Genomic DNA, 24,017 nt, shown 5'->3' with positions numbered 1-24,017 from the left:
AAAAAGTGCATCCTGAAGCTTTCAGATGAGCCCAGCGTTTGCAGGTGTACACAAGCAGTGTATCTAGGGGGGCATGCAGACGCCCGCAAAATTCTGGTGTGCATACAAAAATCTGCTTCAGGACTTCCAATTTTTCGGAAAGGCCTTTTTAGAGCAGCACTTCCCCTGGACATGTACCTTCCTGCAGGTTTTACCTCCAACTCAAAGATAAGGTTATGTTCACAAAGAGGCACAAATCAGATTTTTGCCATTTTTCGAGCTGTGTGGACACTGTTCAAATGTCCTATAGAGTATAAGATCCTTCTCTTAACGTATAAATCGTTAAATGGCCCCGCAGTATCTTAGTGAATTAATTCAGTCATATGAACCCACACGTACGCTCCGCTCACAAAATGGAATTAGATAAACCACAGCAGGCGGTTGAGCTTTTTCCTATGTAGCCCCAAAATTGTGGAATCATCTCCCGACCTCTGTTCGGGACTCAGACACACTCTCTGCATTTAAAACTAGACTCAAAACTTTTCTGTTTGCACAACATTTTGCTAATATCAGTTGTTGCACTATTAACTCACTAATATCTCTCCGTAAATGGACCTGTCCTGTTAATCAATCTCTCTTTGGCTCTCTTTTGCTCTCCCTCCCTTTATTTGAGCCCCTGAGCGATGTCTGCCTGAGTCGCCACATGGGAGCCACCAGAGCTGCTAGAGTCACCACAGCCCCATTTCTGTTGGCTGATCTGCATCGTTTTGACCACCATGGAGTTTCATGCTGTACAAAGCTGTGCAAACCTCACCTGCATGAATTGACCCTCCTGCTGCTGCTGCATAAACTCAAACTAGCTAATTAACCATTGCTCCACCTGTTTTTCCCGTTTTGTATTCTAATATTTTATTCTAACGCTGTTTGCTATCCAGTGTCGACTAGAGGAGGATGGGTTCCCCTTTTGAGTCTTGGTTCCTCTCAAGGTTTCTTCCTCTTCGGGAGTTTTTTGTTGCCACTGTCGCCATCGGCAACGCTCATGGGGGCTCAGACCCGAATTTTTCTGTAAAGCTGCTTTATGACGACACCTGTTGTAAAAAGCGCCATACAAATAAACTTTGACTTGACTTTGATTTGACAAATCTGATCTTTTCAAATCCAACCTTAGCCATTTTCATATTTGGTCCTCGATCAGACACGTATCTGATTCATGGCCATTCCATCTTAAAATCAACCTGAAATCCACATTGACCATTTTCACCCTGTTCTTGTCCCTGGTAGGCCTGGTGATCGAGCTATGTGATCAGATAAGCCAATGGTGATAAAAGGCATAAAAAAGGCAATAAATCAAAAGAACTGACAGACTAACTAGAGAGGGCCAATTTCTCTTTAAACCGCCGGCTAAATAATGTATACATATAACGCATTAATCACCATAAATGTTAAAACACTGTTATTATGGGGCCTTAACAAGCCATTAGACAGCAGTAGAGCAGTGTGGACCACAGGTGGGGGAAACTATTAATCAGTAATATCATAACATCTTCCTCCCTTCCTTCCCACTCCCCCCTTGCACCTAATATACTACCAGAATTTTGTCCCACCTCCTCCATCATGAGTGCTAGAGGTGTTGCAGAAAGCAAGTCCTCCAGAACTGACTGTAGATAAGTGTCTGGGTCTGATTCAATGTTTATTTTGGAAAGACTGATAAAATCATGTCCTGCCTAAAATTAAATGTGGACCTGTTATGCTTTTCTGGTTTTTCCATTTCCTTTAGTATGTTATAGCTTTTTGTGCATGTAAATAGTCTGCAATATTATAAAGCTCGAGGTACATGACAGAGTAACTCTCTCCCACAGAAACCACTTTTCGCAGCTGTCTGAAATGCCTCGTTGGAATTCTGTCCCTTTTCCTGAATTACAAGATGACGCACTCTCGTAACACAGTCCTTACTGCCCACCTACCGGTAAGCTTGGCACACCCTCACACAATGCATTGCAACTACTGGAGGCTGGGAAGAGTCTGTTCAGTTTTGTAGCCATGTCGAAGATGCTGACTTGACCTTCAGAACCTGATTCTGACTCAAACTTACACGGCAGAACCGACACCAAATAGCCGCAGCGGTGTTTACAGCTGCTCAGAAGGGTCTCTGTAGACTGCAAGACAGGGGTGGAACGTGCAGGGGTGGAACCGCTCTGGCAGTTAAACAACTATAACAGAGTGGGCGAACTGACCAAACTCATCAGGAGGGGTGTTTAGACACAGGAGCTCTAACAGGGGGTTAGGGTCACACTAACCCTAACATCCTAACAGAGGGTGAATAGGTCCCCTTTAATCCCTACCCAAATATCCTGTTTCACTCATAAATGTCACATTGTGGAACAAGCTTTTCATGCTTTGATTTCAATTCACATTGACTTTAATGAGAACGGTCAGAATGGAAGTCGTGTTTTTTTTTTTTATCTCGACTGAATGCACTTTGTTAACTGTGGCAGCAGCACCTTTGAAGCTAAATGCAGCAAAAGCAATGCATCTTATCTTTTTTGTGCCTCTCATTCGAATAATGAACCGCTGTGAAGAGGGTTTGTGCAGCTAGTTTACTTAATGTTCATGACAATTTGTCTGCCCGCATGTTTCATGTCGCAGTTGTGCTCGCACTAAAGGATACAGGTCACTTTACTATGTGAAAGTGAACCGTCAAAAAAACACCAGAAAGATCATATTTAATACAAAAGCTTTAAAACGATGAATGTGAATGTAATCTAACACACCTCAAGGACTTCTGGAAGGCAGTAAGTAGACAAATCAGGTGGGGCTGATTAGGGTTGGACCTGGAATTCTGCAGGAAGGTAGACTGCCAAAAGGAGGGATGTTGATCACTGTCTTAGGGTCTCAACAAAAAATGTACTGACTGCAGCTTTGATTCATCATCAGCTCTGGTTCTGTATGATGCCAGTTATTTTTCACCATGAACATTTAGTGCACAAGCATTGTAAAACCTTTCTTTTTGCATCTCCCAATGTGCATCACCAGTTCTTTGAAAGAAATCGGTCCTTTGAAGCTGAAAGATGTTTGCAGTATCATGATGAACACCAGCAGAGTAAACCGCACTGAGACCTTTGACCTCTGGTCTTAGATGACCCATTCAGATGATTTGGTCATGTAGGTCAGGTAGCAGTGGGAAGGAGAACTTAAGGCTGCCACATAGCGGGTGTGTGCGACAGTTCCGAAGCTGGCGTTCTGGTCTAAATGGTGCACGGTCACAGGGAACACTGTGTGATTTGTTGTATCTGAGCTTGTAATGAAGCTGACGGACTACACACATTCACACACACTCACACAGGTGGGGTGAAGTGAGCAGAGGTGAGCGGGCCCATGTGTGTGTGTTTGGAGTTGGAGGTCACAACCTGGCGTGTACATTGGCTATGATCTCAGGAGGGAGGTCTTTGATAGGAAAGTCTCCGTTTTCCCCCCCGCTGTCTCCTGCCCCCTGGTCTGTGCTCTCACAGCTGCTCTGAGGAGACTCCGGAGGAGGCTGGTATAACACACTCGCCAGCAGGAAGAATAGAGTGCCTAAAACCTGAGAGAGACACACAAAAGGAGACAGACAGAAACGACAAAGAATTAATGTAGAACATACAACCCCGTTCCAAAACAGTTGGGACGCTAAATGCAAATTTTATATAAAAACAGAAGGGAATGATAAGCAAAATCATTTAAATCCTATTTTTAATTGAAAATAGTATAAAGACAACATATCAAAATGTTGAAACTGAGAAATTTGTTTTTTGAAAAATAAATGCCCATCTTGAATTTGATGCTAGCAACACGTTTCAAAAAAGTTGGGGCAGCGACAACAAAAGACTGGTAAATATCAATTAATCAATGTGCAATGCTAAAAAAAAACAAACACCTGGTGGAATATCTCACAACTAATTAGGTTAATTGGCAGCAGGTCAGTAACATGATTGGGTATAAAAAGAGCATCTCAGAGAGGCTGAGTCTTTCAGAAGTAAAAAGGGGGAGGAGTTCACCACTCTGTGAAAGATTGCATGGGAAATTAGTACAACAATTCAAGAGTAACGTTTCTCAAAATAGCAAAGAACTTTGGATTATCATCATCTACGGTACATAACATCATTAAAAGATTCAGAGAATCCAGTGAAATTTCTGTATGCAAGAAATAAGGTCGAAAACCAGTATTGGCTGGTTGTGATCTTCGGGCGCTCAGGTGACACAGACACAGACCTGGTTCTATAGAGGAAAATCACTGCATGGGATCAGGAACACTTCCAAAACTAGAGTCTGTGAACTCAGTTCTTGCTGTATCCACAAATAAGTTAAAGCTCTACCATGCAAAAGAGAAACTACATATAAACAGGATGCAGAAACGCCACCGCATTCTCTGGGCCCAAGCTCATTTATGATTGACTGAGGCAGTGGAAGTGTGGTCCTTTTTTGAAATCATGAACGTCGTGTCCTGCAGGCTAAAAAGGAGAGACCATCTGGCTTATTATCAGTTCATAGTTCAAATAACAGCATCTGTGATAGTATGGGGGTGAACATGGGAGGATGACTTGCACATCTGTGAAGGTACCATTAATGCCGAATGATATATGCAACATATGGTGCCATCCAGACGTCTTTTTCAGGGAAGTATTTGTTTATTTCAACAGGACGATACCAGACCACATTCTTGCAACATATTACAACAGCATGGCTTGGTAAAAGAGTCTGGGTGCCAAACTGACCTGCCTGCAGTCCAGACCTGTCACCCACTGAAAACATTTGCCGCTTTATTATGAAATGAAAAATATGACAAAGGAGACTCTGAACTGTTAAGCAGCTGAAACCATGCAATAATGGGAAAACATTGCACCTTCAAAACTACACCAGGTGGTCTCCTCAGTTCCCAAATTCTTACAGAGTGTTGTTAAAAGAGGTGATGAAACACAGTGGTAACCAGGCCCCCGTCCCAACTTTTTTTAAATGTGTTGCTGGCATTAAATTCAAAATGGGTATATTTTTCAACTTCTCTGTTTCAACATTTCATATGTCATCTTTGTACTATTTTGAAAAAAACATAGGATTAAATGATTTGCATATCACTGCATTTTGTTTTTTATTTACATTTTGCACAGCATCACAACTTTTTTGGAAATGGGGTTGTAGATCAGTGGTCCACATATTTTACAGTCCTCATTTAACAGGCAAAAGGCTCTTCATCACTGCTAAATAATGTCTTTAATAGCCAATCTATTAGTTTTATAACAACACAGCCTAAAGCTGGGCAGCTTGTTAGGCCATCACTGGCCACAAGAGGGAGGCACAGGGCACCTCCCTAGCAATCAACCAGCATCAATGGTTGTCACCTGTGCCAACCTAAGGAGAGCGTTTCCAGAGCTCTGTGCTCAGCATTGAGTTCTCTTTTCAGAGCACTGGCACAAGGCTTAACCGGTAATTTGGTAAATGCCTTGTTTTCTCCTGGGTCTGCCTTTCCTCTCAAGCTCCTTACAGCCAGACCTGGTCCCTACAAGCCTGTCTCTTTTGGACTTCTCTGGATTGAGTCCTCCCTCTTGTCCCTGACCTCTTGCTCAGAGACTTGTTTTCCAGGGAAAGCTTTTGATTTCCTTTGCTCTTTCAAGCTAGTCTGCCTTCTCCTTGATGCTCCTTTGCTTGTATCATTCTTTTGTAACACTGTTCTTTAAGCATTGCTCTTCAGCCACAAGTCTTATTTAAAGCTGCATTTTCAAATGTTTGTAAAAAGGCCTGCCACAAATGTTTAAGACTTTTCAGACACAATAAATCATAGAATATAGTTTTTTCAAGTTTACTGCTTTACCGGCAGCAGTGCCAAATAGGCCTCCAAAAATATCTAGAATTATATTTTTTAGTTAAAAAATAATAAATAAATATATCTTGCTGGCCCCCCCAACTCCCACCAAACAAATACAAACGGTCTACTTTCTATTCTATTTCTGTACATGTTTTTTTTGAGCAAAAAATCTTTACTAAAACCACATATTAATGATTTTGAGTAACTTAGCATCCTTAGAAAACTACTTCATCTGTCATTATAATAAATGTCACTGCAAACCCGCGCATCAGCGCTCCCTGCTGGACATTTCATATACGTTAACCCTTAATTTCCCAACATATTTACAAGCTGTTCTAATTCTCTTTTCTTTCACCTTAAATGATTATTACCTTTTACCCATCACCATCGGGTTACTTGTCTATCACTGACGATATCACATCGCCAAGGCTTAACACTCAATGCTGTTTCTGGGTTGAAACCAGTGTTTAACAGCACACTCAAAACCAAGAGAAAGGAGCAGGATACTGTTCCAGTAAAAGCTCAGTTTAAACACTGTTAGCATTTCTAGCCCCTTGTTACTTTGTAATGGCACTTTTTTCCCCAATCCTAATCTAACTTCGTTTTTATTTTGAACTGTCCTAATTTAATTTCTAATTTAATGATGTTCTCTTTTAAATTCATTTTAATCATGTTTTAATTATTTTTTTAATGTTTTTAATTATGTTTTTCTATTTACTTTACTTTTTTTTTAAAACCAACTCTGAATTTTCTCATTTGCAACACTTTGAATGACAGCAGTGTTTGAAAGGTGCTATATAAATAAACTTGCCTTGCCTTTGCACTTTCAGATATTCTCTAAACAGGTGTAATTTCAGCATCAGTTAGCTGGAACAAAGCTTGTGGCACATTTAATCAAAATGCTACAGTCCCAAACCCCACAGAGCAGGTTTGAAGTCAGCTTTCTGTCTGTTATAACCCTATGGGTCATAGTTTTTGTAGTGTGTTTTCTGTATTTATTGCAGAGCTGAGGGAAGATACACTGAGCCACCACCAGGGGGAGCCGCCAATAAAAGAGAGACGCCCAGGCGGAAGTGGGGGGGGTACTTTTGCTTCTGGTGTGGCTTCTGTTGCGTTCCCGGTTCCCTGCAGTCACTTGAGCGACACTACTGCTGTAGAGCTGTGTTGGTGTGAGAGCTTCGCTACTGGTGTATGGTTTATTGCTGCTTTGCTGTTTGTCGTTGAGATTTCTGTAAAAGCTAGCTCATGCCGTTACTCTTTCACTGAAGTATACTGTAAACACTCAGCTACCGTGGCTGCCCAGACAATAGCTCTGGTACATAAACTCTCATTGGGGAAAAGGGGGTTATTTTTGTTGTCTTTTTCTCTTGGTTTGCTTTAGTTAGGAAGTTAGGTTAGAAATTGTATTTGATTTTCTTTTTGTTTAAGTTATATTTTTCTTGCCGCCCGACCTAGACCGGGTCGTAACACTGTCACTCACTCGACTTTTAATCATCTGAACCTGTATGAGCAGAGCACAAGTTTGGCAGAATCAAGCCTACAGTGTGATGTGTGGCACTATGTGGGTCTGTAATCTGCTCGCCAACTGCAAAGTTAGCCAGTTAGGCTTCAGATCTGAACCTTGGAATAGGTTTAAATTTGCCTTTCTGTCACCTCAATGCAAGTTGACATTTATTGAATGATGCCTTTAAAATTGTGCATTGTGTTCACCTATTTGGTGACCATATTAACTACTCTTTAGAATTTTTTTCAATTCTGAAATAACGCGTCAAAAATGCTTTTACGCCACCCTGCCCCCTATTAATACCACATACCACGGTAATAATCGAAAAAAGGGGATACTGCCCAACCCTAGAATGACCACTGCTGTGGGAAGTGATGCAACCTGCATGTTAGTGAGCATTGAAGTGTGCTGTGCTACCTTATAGATGATGCCAGCGATGAGGGTGTATTGGCTCATGGCAGAGTTATGGTAGAGGTAACAGGACCCCTGTTCTCCACACTGCTCCTGCCACAGCAGGCAGGAGATGTCGATCACTGAACCGAACGCTATTGGTCCCGGGATGCCACCTGCAGGACATGAATGGGTATTACAGACCAGCTGAAAGGTCAGTCAGTAGTGACTAGTTCTTTAAATTTGAGATATTTATGCAGCTCACAATAGGAGGAAGAACACATGGACAGGGGTATAAAAACAAGGAAGTCAAAATAAGAGTCTAACGTACCCAGCGTCCGCACCACAATCCACTGAATGCCCAGTCCAAAAGACCTCTGGCTGTCAGGAACACACCTACAGGGGGAGGCAAAGAGCTTCTTAGCTGCACTGAGTGACTGAGGCCACTAAAAAAGCACAGTGCACACTGAAGCACAGTAATCACTGGAGCAATGAAGCAGTTCTTAAACGTACCTGAGTGTGGCTGTGAGAGCAGGGATGCTGCACAGGAAGGTGAAGGAGATGATAATGAAGAGGAAGCTGAGAAAGGCTGGCATGTGGTTACAGGAAGAGCTGCATTTTCCTGCTACAGCCACACCCTCCTCACCCTGAGACACGTTCCCGAACACACAACTGCAGCCTGTAAACATCTACACACACACACACACACACACACACACACACACACACACACACACACCTATTTAATGCCAGAGCGTCTTCCAAGTTAGTGAGGTCCCCAACAACAACAATTAAGTATATAGAGCTGATGCTGATCTATTTAAATCTAAGGCATAAATTATGATCGTAATAAGCTAAAAATATACAAAGCATTATTTATATGGCACTTTTTATTGAGAAGTGGCTCCATTACCTCTGAATTTCAACTTAGGGAAATATGTTTTCCGTTTTTTGTATATTTCTTTTGCCCTGTGATGGACTGGCAACCTGTCCAGGGTGTACCCTACCTTCCGCTCTATGACTGCTGGGATAGGCTCCAGCTCCCCCCGTGACCCAGAAGGATAAGCGGTTTAGAAAATGTGTGTGTGTTTGTGTGTGTGTGGTTCTTTTTCTATGTTGTTTTTTTAAAAAGACCAAGTGAAGCTGAAAGATGTAGATTTATTAGAGTTTAATTTTTAAACAAAAAGCACTTCTTCAAAAAATGCTGTTCCACATTTTTGTCAGTACCAAAACAAATTAAGTCCATAGGTGGAATCTTATTTAGCCACACCCCTGGATTTTAGTGCAGGAAGTGAGGCTGCATCCCTGTCCCTCATGGCCACATAGTGAGTAGTTAGATCCCGTTGTTTTGAAGTAAATGTGTCCCAAAGTCTGAAAATGAGTGTGGAACATTAAGAATTGTCACTACTGAAAACACATTTTCTGCAATTAAGTAAACCTTTTTGTGTTTTAATGATAAAATTATCATCATTTTATGTGTACAACTGTTCAAAGCTAGTGACTACACTCTCAGAAGTACTGAACTGTCACTGGGGCAGTGCCCCTCCTATCACTGGGGTGGGACCCTCAAGGGTTCATCTCAGTACCTTTAGTCAGGGAACATAACTGAACCATAATCCACTGAAATGATATGTTCTAAGCTGTACTGACTCCACACACCCCGTCTCGTCTCCAGGCTTTTATTTTACTGTTCTGTTTAAAACATTCGGTTATGAAAAGGTACAAATACGAACTTTTCACCTGGAAAAACTTATTTAAGGTTCACAATCAGACCTTAAAACCACTGTTGGAGCTTTGAGGGAACATTTACGCTGTTTGTACCTTGATGAATGAAAAATGTACCTGAACAGAATTTTTATTTGTACCAGTGTAGTGTTTGAGTCATTTATTCTAATAAAATAAACATATGGTTTATATTTATTTATTTATATTTATAGGATCACTCAAAGCAAAAAGGATTTTAGTCTAAGGTCAAAGTTGGTTAAACGTCTGAAATGTGTTTCCAACTCGGTTCTGTTATTTTGGTACAATTTAAAAATGTTTTTTGAAACTGCACTGAATACCACAGATGTCAACCCAAGCTGTTATGAGAAATCTAGGCTTATATAGTTTTGTCCAGAGACTTTGTACAATTAACATCAATAATCCTGTTCTTTTCTCCCTTTCTGTTTTACTAGAGCCCAACTCATCTGCTCAGACTGCAGGTGGCGCGTGGAGGAGCAGGCAAACTGATTTATGTGACATTTTTGCCGTGCATACGCTTAACACAGACCAGATTCCAAGAAACGAGCCAAGACATTGACACTCCCCAGAACTGAAATTGTTATGCTGTAATCAAACGCCCAGGAATTTAGGTTGGGTTCCTTTCAAGGGCCACTATCTTAATTTTCCACATAAACTTAACATTTGTGTGTGCTTATGTACCCAAAATGCTCACAACTCATATTTTACATGACCACTTTCCAACCTCTCTTTATCCCTTATCATTAGACAGGCGGTTCTTGTCACTGTGACTGATAAATGTACATGAGCTGTTCTGATTTGTGCCTCATTCAAAAAGCAATACAGACTGAACAGTAACTTCAGTGTGAACAGGCAGGCCTGAACTGCTGTAGGCTGAATAGGCAGATGTGTGAATGTCGGTGTGGCATGCGCCCGCCCCCCGGGCCCCGGTGATGACGGCCGCGAGAGCCGGCAGGAAGGCGGGGCCCGAACAACCAGCGGCGACGAACCTTGGCCAGGAGGGAGCCGCGAGTGGGGAGGGGGCGGAGCACAAAGCCCAAGCTCCTCCGAGTAACCCGAGTGACGGCGGGAGGAGGAGGAGGAAGACGACGACCTACACCTCACGTTCGACCCGGGCGGCTGAGCTGCCAGCTGGGGGCGGTGACAAGGAGGTGGAGCAGCGAGCTCTCGTTCCTTCTCGGCTCAGGTGCTCACTCTGCCCTTAATGAGAGCCAGCTGATGCTGATCTGGCTGGCAGCGTGAGCGCCTTTTAAAAGAGCTGAGAGGGAACAGAGCGAGAGAGAGGGACACGCAGCAGCAACAAGGACTGAAGAGCTGAAAAGCTGAGGATAAAGGACTGAAAAGTCAAGCCAGCCTAAGCCACTGGAAAGTGGCCAGCATAGTTTGGTTGTTTTGAGTTGTGTTTATTTTGTGGTGTGAATAAAAGAAACATGGCTGCTGCGACACTGAACCCTGCCTCCAGCGTCCTCCTTGAGCCCGGGGTAGCACAGACCGTGCTACAGTCGGTTCTTGTGACATCACAGAAACAATGAATTTGAAAAGGCTGTTTTTGTAGTTTTATTCTCTCCATATGTGGACTGTATGGACTGGGGGGTGACTAGTACATTTTGAAAGTCTAACAGTGTTTAAATGCGTACTACATTAAGTTATTTTGTTTAAAAAAAATGAGGGACATTAATTTTTCCCTGATATGGACCCTTTTAAAAACACTAACGTTGCTGAATCTGGAATGTACCTTACTTAACAACAGTATAATATTTGAGGCACAAAGCATCAGCAAACATTTGCCTCTCAGTCTCACCCTGCAGGTCATGCTACATCGCCAGATTTTTCGTTTTGTTTGCAGAATGTAACCTGACTCTGCTCTCTCGCATCCTCACTGCCTTTGATTGTCTTTGTATCTTGTGTAACAGTGCGAGTTACTTGTTTAAACTAGGGCCAGACTGATATGAAAATTGTGTCCAATGCTGATACTGATTTTAGGGGGCTAAAAAAATAATAGGGGAATAACCAATAATAATGGGCGATATCATATTAGATTTTTATTTTAGATATTAATGTTTTACTCTGGCCCTGCGATGGACTGGCTACCTGTCCAGGGTGTGTCCTGCCTTCTGCCCAATGACCACTGGGATAGGCTCCGGCTCCCGCCGTGACCCAGAAGGATAAGCGATTAAGAAAATGTGTGTGTGTTTTACTATGATAGTTTTACTTTAATGTCTCTTATGATTGAGTTTAAAATGTGTGGTAATTGACAATGACAATCAAAAGAAATTCACTGTCTTAAATAATATAGAGAGGCCTGGGTCACAGCTACCCAGAATGCTTTGCGCTGTTGGTTTCTGTTGATCACTACTTATTTTTGTTATTCTGATGCTTAATGTTGGGTTTGGGTGCATTTTTACCATGATGGTGATTTGTGTTCAGATTTACCTGTTCAGTCTGTAATACTGTCAGACAGATAATACCTCATATTGAATTGCCTCATAACTGAGCAACTGTACTAGGTTTAGCCTGGTCATTGGGAGATCAGGTGATCAGATCCTGGCGGTAGCATGACCGAAAGAAGCATTATTTATCATGCGCGTTATGAGTGATACTATCAGGAAATAGTAAAAATATTATGGATAGCTAATATCAGCTGATATTTTCAGCCAAAGGATATCAGCCTGGCTCTAATGATTACCAGAGGAATATATCACAGTGGAGAAAATCATAACAGGTAAAGTTAAAGGAGCTTAAGATATTGCTAAATATTTTACTGGTAGAAATGGTATAAATGGTTCTATAAAAGGTATCAGTGAATTTTTACAGCTTGGAAGCTGAGAACGTAATGTATACTGGCTCTAGGTTGACATCTGTGGAAAACACAAATGTGAATGGAGGATTATTATTATTTTTATTATTATTATTATTATTATTATTATTATTATTATTATTATTATTATTATTAATAATAATAATAATAATAATTTCTTTTTGACATTTGAAATGTTTACATATGTGTAGCTACACTTTACCAAGCGTGAACTACTTTAACCCCCTAGACCCTGCAGTGACCTCTGCTGGCTGCTCTGTGTTACAGGTGAATTCTGAGGGAAAACATTGTAAATGCAGACATCTTTGTCACAAACCATATTTAGATTAGATTATAATTTTTTTTATGAAAATATTGGAGTTTTTGGTTTGTAACAAATTTACACTTTGCAATTTTTACAATTCCAGGAGAAAACAGTGATACAGAAAAGTGTTCAAGACATGAATTCTTTAAAATTCTTTGTTTAGAGATGTTTGCATGATCATCTTAGATGGATTACTGAATGCATAACTTTATATTCTACTGCTAAATTAACAGTTCAAGTTTAGGCTCTACCGCGAGTGAAATGACATCGGTAGGTGAAATTTCTTTTAGGATTGACTTATATATGCTAAGTTTTACCTTACAAATGCTCTTTTGGATGAATGGGCAAAAATTCCCACAGACACTCTCCAAAATCATGAAGAAAGCTTCCCAGAAGAGTGGAAGCTGTTATAGCTGCAAAGGGGGACCAGCTACATATTAATGCCTATGGATTTAGAATGGGATCCATAAAAGCTCCTGTAGGTGTAATGTGTAGGTGTCCCAATACTTTTGCCCATATACTGTACCTCAGTTTTTCAAAGAAAATTAAAGCCTTGTGAAATTGTAGGGGGCAGTTGGGCTATTCAGTCTTCAGCTAATATTACCCTATGACCTTTTTATAGCCTCATACTGCATGCATTGTTGATCCTGATCTTGATATTCCTGAACATGGTTGCTGTACTCAGATCATTCCATATACCTGTTCTGTATTTCTAGGAATTGTTATTTCTGTGCTTATGGATGATGCTGCACTACCTTTCGTGGTTGGAGGCAATTATTTCTCTCAGTCCTGGGCTGTTTTTCTATTAAAAGAGATTTCAATCACCTTTCAAATGAAGTCAGCTTGTAACATTGACAGCATTTTTTTTCCGGGTTGTGTGGAATGTTTTCTTAAAAACTGATAATTCTCTAGCTGAGTCCCAATTCAAGGGCTGCGTCCTTCGGAGGCTGCATTTGAAGGCCGATTGCGTCACAGCGGCGCGACTAGGCTGTCCCATTTTGAAGGCTGGAAATGTGTCCTTTTCCATGGCAACAAAGGATCCAATGGGTGGTTGTGCTGTGACACAAACAGGAAATCCGCCTGCCTTCGTGAGCCTTCGAAGGACGCAGTCTACGATGGCGTGTCCTTCGAAGGACGCAGCCCCTGAATTGGGACGCAGCTAATAACTCTGAAAACAGTCAGGAATCCATAAGACTGTTCTAGGATTGGGCTCTAAAGGACAGTACTAATGCAGTACACTGACTGCACTGTCTATATTGATGGTTAAGTAGGTACACTTTCCCCTTCAGAACTGTTTGGACTGGCTGATCATCATAAGGCTAATCCAGATTATATGAGCGGTGTTGACCATGCTGAGTCTATACCGTACCTGTCTGCTGCCATGGCTGTGTGTGTGGTTGACAGTGCCACAGCCAGCGTGGCAGGGGGAGTAGTACATCACCCCGTCAGCTCCACACACGGGGTTATAGTGCTCCTTCACACAGTGACAGTCTGCATTACAGCCCACTGTCAGATTCCCACCTGAAAAAGAACTGAGAAAGAGAAGAGTGAGATTATTATCTGCTCTCCTTGGGCGCTGTGTGCTTTGTGAAGACACACAGAACACTCAGAAGACAGTATGCACTGCTGCTTAGTGCTGCTGCCTGGATTTATATCATCTTCATGATTCTTGAATGCACAAGCCTGGAGCAGTGCTTTCATGTGGACGGCCCTGACTCACAAACACAAACACACAGAGTTTCTCTGTTTCCTCCCAGGTCAGGCATTCCACATCTGTTAGACATGGCAAGCTGTCAATATGAGAAAATATTATTAAAATGCTGCAACATGGCCTCAGAAAGTAGCAGAAATGCCCAATTCATGACAATAATTTTGCATTTTCACCACCAGTTACCTCTTTTTACCTTGGTAGTGAGTACCGATGTAAACGATTAGCCGTTTAACAGGGACTGAGGGATTGCTGCAGACCTGAGGGAGGCCTGTAGCTTTAGTCCCACAGTCACAGGACCCTGCAGTTTCTCCATTGACCGCTCAGTGGAGCACATTAGCATAATAAACACAGAAATTAGAGAACTTATGAGCAAGGCATTCAAACATCTTGTCCCATTTCGGTCCTACTGCACATTCATGTATCATTAGTCTAGTTTTGTAACTTGTTACTAAAGTTCAGTGTTTTTGATGTTGATTCAGTCTTATTCCAAATGTATTATGCAGACTCACTGTATATTAAGGCTATCAAAATAATATGCCTATACATTTAATGCAGGTACCAATTTCTCATAAGGCAATTAAAGCTGTCAAAACATCTTACCTATAGTTTTATGTAGACAACTACATGTAAATATACGCTTTGGTGGGACATTTCAACAGGGCATTATAATTCATCAGAACACAGACACATTGGACAGTCATTACAGGCAGGGAGCAACGAGTATCAGGGATGTTTTTACCAGTAACAGACCAAATACATCTAAATGTACCTTATGTTTGTGTGTGTGTATATGTATATATCTCCACACACACACACACACACACACACACACACACACACAACACAAAGCTTCATCTGTTAATTAGCACAGCTGTGCCTTTGATCAGCTTATATTAGCAAAGAAAATAGTTATATCATTACAAATTCCTCTGTCCCTTTCATAGAACAAAATACAGTAAAATAACATCATTGCAAGCATCACTACACAAGGCCCAAGCACTAATCAGCACTCTGCAGCATAATCTATGGTGTGGGGAACAGGTCATGAACGTAACCTTCAAGTTTTGTTTGTACGGTTTGGGCAGTTTTGCGGTTATAATTGCTCCAAGCTCCATCAGCACGAGGAGGCCTGTATGGATTTGTCCCAGACAGAAGATAATTTAAAGACAGAGTTTTGAAGAAGGCCTCTATTTACCACGATTCTTGATGAAGAATGTTCAAAGATGATGTTTGTCAAGTTTAAGTGAAACTGACCTTCTGACCTTGGTATAGCAAACAGTAGAAACAAAACAAATAAGTGAAAATACCTGACAAACTCGGACAAGTGTTGTAATCGCAAAGATGTTTAGCATTAAAAAGCTGAATCAATCATTTATCTTCACTATTTTAAGCTCATTTCAAGCTTGAGTAGCAAGCAGGAGTGCCAGCTGACCAAGTATCATGTCAGTATGACTTATGGTTTGGTCTGCTCAATTCGTTTCGGTGCAAAATCAGAATCAAAAGAAGAAAAACTAACAATATGGTTGGATATAACTTAAATGGCTTTCTATTAGATATATATTGGGCTATTTGGGTGTAAAAACTGTTTGTACATGGCTTATATAGTGCACTATGGAGGGAGTAAGAAGTCATGTAAGATTCAGCCACAAGCTGATCAAGTACAAGACACCCAGTGCTGGCTTATTACATCCAACATTGCCATTTCAGCCAGCTGGCAGCTCAGAAAACTTACGCTGATTCTGGCTAAATCAGCTAAATAAAAGTAATCGACCTAGAAAATTAAATTACCCAGAAAAAAAAAAAAATCAGCTGTGTTTATGACAAGTGTTTGCTTTGTGGTCCAAAAACTGTGAATGTCTTTTTTACTGAGCAGTTAACAATGGAAATGCAGGATCCTGTGACAGCAGGGTTGAAGCTTCAGGCCTCGTACAGGGCAGCAGAAATCACATATTGAAAAGGGGAAGTTGTTGCTGGCTGGGCATGTAAGTATGTGGCCCAGTTCTCTGTAGGGTTGTTTTGGGGATGGCAGGGAGGCGGACCCAAGTGCAGAGAGGAAAACCTGTGAGAAAGGGTCTTAAATTATTTAATGACGTGACAGAGTGCAAATCGAGCGATTCTGCACGTTGGGGTTGAGGTGGCTCAGGGCGAGGCACAAACCGCCGATGTACTGAATGGCGGCCTGAGGAGTTACCGCTGTGCCACTGGGAAGCACAGGCACAAATTTATTCTTTTTAACCTTCTTTTTCTTCTTTCTGTTGTTTTAGGGCAATTTCTCTTTTTTTTCTCAGCTTTCCTTTCCTTTAACAACACTGAGTACCATACCGGTCACCCCTCTACAAAGGTGTGACAAAGGGCTGCTGTCTGCCACGGCCTTAAGTAGAGGAGTCCACAGGTGTGCCAGGTTGGGCCTAATCAGCCCGAGGGCTTCTGGGAATTGGAGTTCCCTGAACTGGCGCCGCCTCGCTGCTGTCGCCCTCTGCTGCCAGCCGGCGGCACAGACGAGACCCTTACATCTACCTTCATGCAATGTATACTTTGTCATGTTGTAACCTGAGCAGTTTGCAATAACCAAATAAAGCTTCCATGTAAATGAGGCTGTGAAATGTGAGGTGTTTTATTTTTATGAAACACAGTAACTGTAATAAGAACCTCAGATCAGCTCAGGTCACTATATAAGAATTCTAAGTGTTTTGCAAATAAAATGACACACAACTCTTGGTTAGATATAACAGAATACACAATAGCTTTGTATCCATTAAATTGTTCGGGATTTTTGACTGCTTAGCCTCTAGACCAAAAACAGTCAATGTCTTTAACTGACCGATTCTGTAATGTTGATGCAGTCCACATCAACAGTACTGAGCATGATCAGTGAAAGCTTATCACGCTTAGTGTCATGTTACTCACTGCTTTAAGTTTTGTAATGGCAGGGAATACGTCACAAAGTGAAGCAAGTTTTTGTACTGACAATATTATGAATAAGGCACGTCTCATGGCGTCCTGCACGGCTAAAAAGTGAGAATAGCTGCTCAAGGACACAACACATATCCCGCAATGTGAATTTAGACAAATGATTATCGTCTAAAGAATGACTGCAATAAACAGTACTATTGTTATCCTATTTGAGTTAAAAAGTACCACAGTGGCGGGTTATAGAGCTGCCATCCCTTTCTTTTTAAAAACAGTAAAGCGATGAACTGATTATCAACCATTTTGATATGTGGAATTGTGCAACTAGTCCATGGTTTGGAAGAAATTCTCTTGTGTGAAAACAAACTTGTGATAACAAGCCCCTCCCCAAAATAAGCTCAGAATCAGAATTAAATATATAAAAAAAAGTTAAAACCTTAAACCCTAAACCTGCATTCACATGTAGTCACTGAAAATAAAAATGCAGGAGGATGCTCTGCCGCTGCACTGTCGCCCATCTACCGCCAATATGTAAATGCAGCATAAGGGCCTGTATGTGGGCCCACACTTCTATTCCCCACTCTCATAACTTACAAAGATGTTTCACAGTAGTTACTGAATATTATCTCAATAGTTATTGAATAATTATTTTGTAAGACTTCAACAATAGGTCTGCAGTTTGCAGGGGTTACAGGGAAAAAGACAGCAGAGTCATTTGGGCAGTCTTTACCAGCTGTGCCACTTAGGGACCCATCAAAATGCTCTTGACTGAGTGGTTAAAAAAATTCAACTGATATCATCCAATACAATTTTACTTTTGGATTTCAATTTTAATCTAGATTTTCAAACAATGCTTTACTGAATGATTAGATTGTCAGTTGTCAGCTGTGAATAGCCAAATATGACTGTAGGTTCTCAACTGTCACAATTCTTATGCCTGTTTCACACCAGATGCGAAGCGGCACGCGTGTTAATTCGGAACCACTATGGGACGCTTGTTATTTCACACCAGACGCGACACACACGTGTCGCAAAGCAAGAGCTGTTGCTGTTTGTGTTGCATTTTCATGTAATATGAATGTGTGTGATGTCCGATTATTACTCATATAAGCTTTATGTAGATGAAAAACAGATCAACAATAAAATCTTGACCAACTGCCTTGACTGTTGCTGGCTTTGAAGAGGAGGAGACGCCTGTGTGTTCACAGCATTAACCTACTCAAGGGATTTCAGTCAGCCTGTCAGAGTTAAAACTAGATTTGTTAATATGTTTATTACCCTTGATTGTATCTTATAGCATAGACATTGCATTTCTCTACTGTTTCCGTATAGAAACTACTGGAATGCTGCGTGCAACACTCGTCGGAAATAGACCCAGAACATATTTTTGTGCTTCACACGTGTGTTACCGCCACAGTAAGACCGGTGTGGAAGGCTACATGGATTAATATGGGAGCACGGTTGCCGCATCTGGTGTGAAATGGGCTTTAAACTCAGTCGAAACTCCCAAAGTTTTAAACAAACTAGTGTTTGGGCAGCACTACGAAGAATTCTTAGTAGTTTTGGTATCATTTGTTTATATCTTTTATACCAATAAATCTCTTTGACCTCTGTACTGGTTGATATTATCTTCCAATCAATATATCAGCCACTCCCTAATCCAGTGTGACTGGCTGCGTTGTTTCTCATGTACTGCAGCTGTTAGTACCTGTTGCTGTTTGGCTGCAGGTAGAAGGGGCTGCTGTGGTAGGGCACGGTCACTCCAGCCATTGGCACATTAGGGCAGTGCAGCAGAAAAATGAAGATGGCCAGCAGGCTGACCACGGCACACAGCATGCAGAAGCGAATGATGCCCCGGCAGCGCAGGTTCAGCTTCTTCACAATGTAGCCACCCAGGAAGGTGCCACCCCCACCAGCTGGGACCACCATGTAGCCTTGGGAGGAACCAAGAGTGAGACAGTGTGTTTTGTCTGTGTTTGTCTGCTAAGAGAGCATACGCGGAAATGAGCGCACATAGTGTGGCTGACTTACCGAACCAGGTGGCTGCCTCTGAGGCACTCAGACTGAACTGGGACTCCAGGAACTTGGGCCCAAATGTCGACATCCCAGCTATGAGAGTGGCCTCTGTAGCACCAGCCAGACACAGAAAAATAAATGTAGGGTTCTTCAACAATAGTAGCACTGACCTAGAGAGACGAATAATAAACAAGATATAAACAAAGGTGTATAGTATCAGATAATACAAATGTAATAAACTCTAAGGGTTTCAAGATTGACATTTAAAACTAGTGTATTTCTTTTTTTTTCAAGCAGAAGTTACATAATGGTGCATTTACACTGCCAGCTTATATAACCTGATTTAAAAGCTGCTGCTTAGCCTTTTTTCAGTAATCCACGTTGCCACAGTGATTCAAGCCATGGCCCATGGACCACGTTTAACTAAAGCCTTAAGCCTATTAAAACCTTAACCTCATCCAGACCTCATCACACTAACCAAGCAACCAATGATTGGAGTTGCACTGTCTTCCTCGGCCAATCCTCAGTGGCCATACTGTTTGTTAACCAGTCAGCTTTGACATAGCTTTTATCCTGTACTGGAGTTTTACTGCAATGACAAGCAAGTGACTGAAGCACAACCATGAAAGCACATCAGAGCAGCGGTGTGTCATTACAGCCACAGAGGAGGAGAGTTTTCTTTTCTCCCACACACCTTGCCAAAACCCTTCGTGAGCATGACCAAACAGGCTTGTTTCTAAATGGCCTTATTGTGCTTCACCATCTGCCGTCTGTGTGGAACCATCCTCCGCAGCCCTAATGGTTTTCTTTTCTCCGTAATCTGAATCACGTTATTCCCAATTTGTCCTTTACAGCTTCTATTAATTCACTCGTGTGGCTCTTCATCTCCCTCTCTCAGTGGTGTTAACCTGTGCGTCGTCTTTACTCTCGCTTTTGAAGAGAACACATTGTGCTTGTACCTCGGCATGTCCTTCACAGTCTTGCCAAACTGAGGGTCAGCGGCGGTTACTTGACTGCCGTCCTTCAGCTGATGAGCCTCAGAGACACGCATGGCCACATAGCGTTGAGAACCTGTGAGCATGGGGGAAATACAAATAATAAATTGATCAGCACGTCGCACACGGCTCACTGCCTTCAGTTAAGAAAGGTGTTTTTTTATGTAGATATTTGGGATAGATTTTACTACACTCGGCTTCATGTTCATTAAACAATATGGTCAGTCCTTTAGCCTGAGAACACCAGCAGATTATTTGCATATGTTCTTTTTTGTCTATGTCCTTTTTTCAGTGATGACTCCTTGACAGCTACACAATCTTCCCTTAAATCTTTCCCTTCCTTATACAGGTAGATTATCTTAACATCTTATCTCCTCAGAAATATCTCCTGAAAAATACTTAATGGCCATTTTGGCAGGAATTTCCAGAAAAGTTGGGACGGTGTGCAAAATGTAAAAAAAAACAAAAAAAAACAAAATGCAATGATGATATACAAATCATTTAAACCCTATGTTTAATTGAAAGTAGTACAAAGACAACATATAAAATGTTGCAACTGAGAAATTCTATTGTTTTTTGAAAAATATATGCCCATTTTGAATTGGATGCCAACAAACCATTCCAAAAAAGTTGGGATGGGGGCAACAAAAGGCTGGTAAATTTGTGCAATGCTAAAAAACACCTGGTGGTTGATTCACAACAGGTCAGTAACATGATTGGGTATAAAAACCCATCCCAGAGAGGCTGAGTCTTTCAGACTAAACACGAGGAGGGGTTCACCACTCTGTGGAAGACTGCACGTTCAAATAGTGCAACAATTCAAGAATAACGTTTCTCAACATAAAATAGCAAATAAAAATCATCGCTGCATCCACAAATGCAAGTTAAAACTCTAACACAAAAGGAGAAACCATATATAAACAGGATTCAGAAATGCTGCCACCTTCTCTGGGCCCGAGCTCATTTAAAATGGACTGAGGCAATGTGGAAAAGAGTCCTGTGGTCTGATGAATCAACATTTGAAATTATTTTTGGAAATCATTGACACTGCGTCCTCTGGGCCAAAGGCCATTTAGCTTGTTTTCAGTGCACAGTTCAAAAGCCAGTATTGATGGTGGTGTAGGGGTGCATTAGAGCACATGGCACGGGTGATGTGCACATCTGTGAAGGCCCCATTAATGCTGAATGATTTAAACAGGTTTTGGCAACATCTGCTGCCATCCAAATCATGTCTTTTCAGGGAAGACCTTGATTATTTCAGTAAGACAATGTAAAACCACATTCTGCATGTATTACAACAGCATTGCTCTGTATTAAAAGAGTCCAGCCGTGCAGTTCCCAAATGCTTACAGAGTGTTGTTAAAAGAAGAGGTGATGAAACACAGTGGTAAACAGGCCCCCGTCCCAAATTTGTGGAACGTGTTGTTGGCATCAAATTCAAAATAGGCATATATTTTTCAAAAAACCATAAAATTTCTCAGTTTCAACATTTCATATGTTGTCTTTGTAGTATTTTCCTTTAAAAATATGGTTTACATAATTTGCATATCATTGTACAGTACATACAGAATTGAATAAGTGCTGGCCTTAATAACATGTTATGCTGTGTAGTTTGGCCAGCCAATCACCAGTGTAGATTTTGGAAGAAGCATGATTATAGGCTCACCGACACTGTTAAGAGTGAATACCTAAATATTAAAATTTGTATTTAAAGTAACTTGGTTGTACTGAATTTCACTACTCGGCCCTAGTTCTCAGGGTTTGGTTTATTTTATTTTTTTGCTGTAGGTAGATGGACTGTAACCTGGTAGCTGGCGGGGGTAGCCCAGGATAGGCAGAGCAGTGAAAAGAGCAGCAGCCCCTCCAGCCAGAAAACCGATCCACCAAGCTCCCACCCACAAGGGATTCTCAGGAGTCAACTCAGTCCTGGAAGAATGAGGAGAGACATGGACAGAATGTTTTTCATTCAGGTCAACAAGTGAGTCAATAAAAGGAGAGCAAAAACGAAAGCATTTGAGAAGAATTATACATAACGAAACTCTTGTTTCTGTCACAGACCGTTAAAACAAATAGAGAGAGAAGTGGAAAGTGAAGCATGGTCATTCATAAATGTTGCAATTCATTTCAGTCCAGCTGAGGGTTAGTCCATATTTAATTACCTTGCTGTATCATGGGGGAAATGTTGTAAAGGAAAAACTTATTCAGCTATTGACCAGCAGACACTAGTTCCTATGCCTTCAGCTGTTTTTCCAACCACTATATGACCCGAGAAGAGGAGAATTACTGCTCTGCAATGTCTTCTAGGTTTCTCAAACACTAGAGGGCGCTCCCGAGCGAGTCCAAAATAGGTTAAGATGGAGCATTTGAGTAAAATCATAGTTTATAAATGCTAAAACATTTTTAATGTAAAAGAATACATTCATTTCCTGAACACAGAACAGCATAAAACATTTTAATACTGCTGTTATATTTAAGAGCTTTTAAACTTGAGTTTAAAATGGTGCCATATGTACATTCATGACGTTTGTGAGCACGAACAGCCAATGAGCTGCTCCACTCACCAACCAATCAGCACTCAGTAGCAGTAATGCCAGCGTTCTGAAGCCCAAAACCCGTTTGCTGAAGAAAAAATTAAACATACAGGTCAGTTTTCTTTGCTTTTTAGTGAAATACATCCTTCTACTTTAAAGGAAAGTTCTGGGCGAGTGATTAGAAACTATTTTAACTTTTAGTTTTTTTCCTGTTTAGCTCCATTTACTCCCATTAATTGAGGACTCGCTCGCGGGCGCTCTCTGCTGTTTTGAAGTCCTGTTTTTGATATAATGGGGGAAATAGGAAGTGGCCAGGTTCCTCATAAACCGGCTCTGATATGACTATTTTCTAGAGAAATGTCCTTAACCCCTTGACCCCTGGCTACATACTCAGGTATTGATCTTAAGACTTATTATTTTGAGGGGACCAAGTATCCTATGAGCCCGATTATACGGTAAATAAGAAATATTTTTAGAATTGTTGTGTTTAAAAATACAAGTTCTCATTACAGCAAACAAAGTCATTTTGTTACTATGAATTTTTAGTAAACAGAATTGTCTTACTATAATATATATGTGTGAGTGTAGAGTGACCATCCTGAACGTATCAAAGCTGCTTAGCTTTAAAATGTGCTCCAGGAAAGAAACCTTATTCTGATTTTATTGTCAGAAACAAGGAAAGTGTTCACAATAATCACAAAATATTAAAAAGATTAATGAAAAAAATAATTACCTATATGACAGTGTTACTTCCTATCTTAAGACAGCTTCTCTGAGTTAACGGCTAAAGATGTAACACAGCTAATAGCAGTCAGAACAGTTTGGACTGCTACTTAAATATAAACTGACTATAGCAGTTTAAAAACACTGCTGGTAAATCATTGTATATAAACAACTACTTTTTCGTTTAATCATTAGCAATTCGCTGTTCTCGGAAGAAAACCTCGTATCTCCATTTTTGTCGTTTTCCAGTTTTTGACATATTGAAAGTGCCTGTTTTCCTTTACATTGTGTGTAAATTTCATGATGAATGGACCAAAAGAAACAGCCCAAAATAACTTGGAAAAAAGTCTGGTTCCATTGACTTGCATTAAAAGTAAAGTAGGTTTTTTCCTTCTCCTGTAAAGTTACCATTTTGAAGATACAAGATTTTCTTCCAACAACAGCGAATTGTTCAGATGATGAGCTTTCATGACAAACATGACTTTCAAACATTTCTTTGGGCTTGTAATTGAAATTATCAATGACAATTGGAGTTAGTTTGCCTCTAATACACACAA

The 24,017-nt window shown here is 41.0% G+C and overlaps 1 protein-coding gene across 3 annotated transcripts in view; it reads right to left on the bottom strand.

Annotated features, from left to right (window-relative positions):
* Positions 1 to 1,043: 1,043 nt before the first annotated feature.
* Positions 1,044 to 24,017, bottom strand: part of slco4a1 (solute carrier organic anion transporter family, member 4A1) — an 82,530-nt gene continuing 59,556 nt past the window's right edge. For all 3 annotated transcript variants that reach the window (XM_036591992.1, XM_036591990.1, XM_036591991.1), the window contains exons 5-13: positions 22,011 to 22,132; positions 20,171 to 20,282; positions 19,227 to 19,381; positions 18,904 to 19,129; positions 13,944 to 14,106; positions 8,223 to 8,398; positions 8,041 to 8,105; positions 7,737 to 7,885; positions 1,044 to 3,559 (exon numbers count right to left, since the gene is read on the bottom strand). In XM_036591992.1, coding sequence (XP_036447885.1) covers positions 3,380 to 3,559; positions 7,737 to 7,885; positions 8,041 to 8,105; positions 8,223 to 8,398; positions 13,944 to 14,106; positions 18,904 to 19,129; positions 19,227 to 19,381; positions 20,171 to 20,282; positions 22,011 to 22,132 — 1,348 coding nt within the window. In that variant the 3' untranslated portion in view covers positions 1,044 to 3,379. The remainder of the gene's footprint in view (positions 3,560 to 7,736; positions 7,886 to 8,040; positions 8,106 to 8,222; positions 8,399 to 13,943; positions 14,107 to 18,903; positions 19,130 to 19,226; positions 19,382 to 20,170; positions 20,283 to 22,010; positions 22,133 to 24,017) is intronic.

Source organism: Colossoma macropomum, unplaced genomic scaffold (genome assembly GCF_904425465.1).
Source record: "Colossoma macropomum unplaced genomic scaffold, Colossoma_macropomum, whole genome shotgun sequence".
Lineage (NCBI taxonomy): Eukaryota > Metazoa > Chordata > Actinopteri > Characiformes > Serrasalmidae > Colossoma > Colossoma macropomum.
This window is presented reverse-complemented; position numbering and strand designations above follow the sequence as displayed.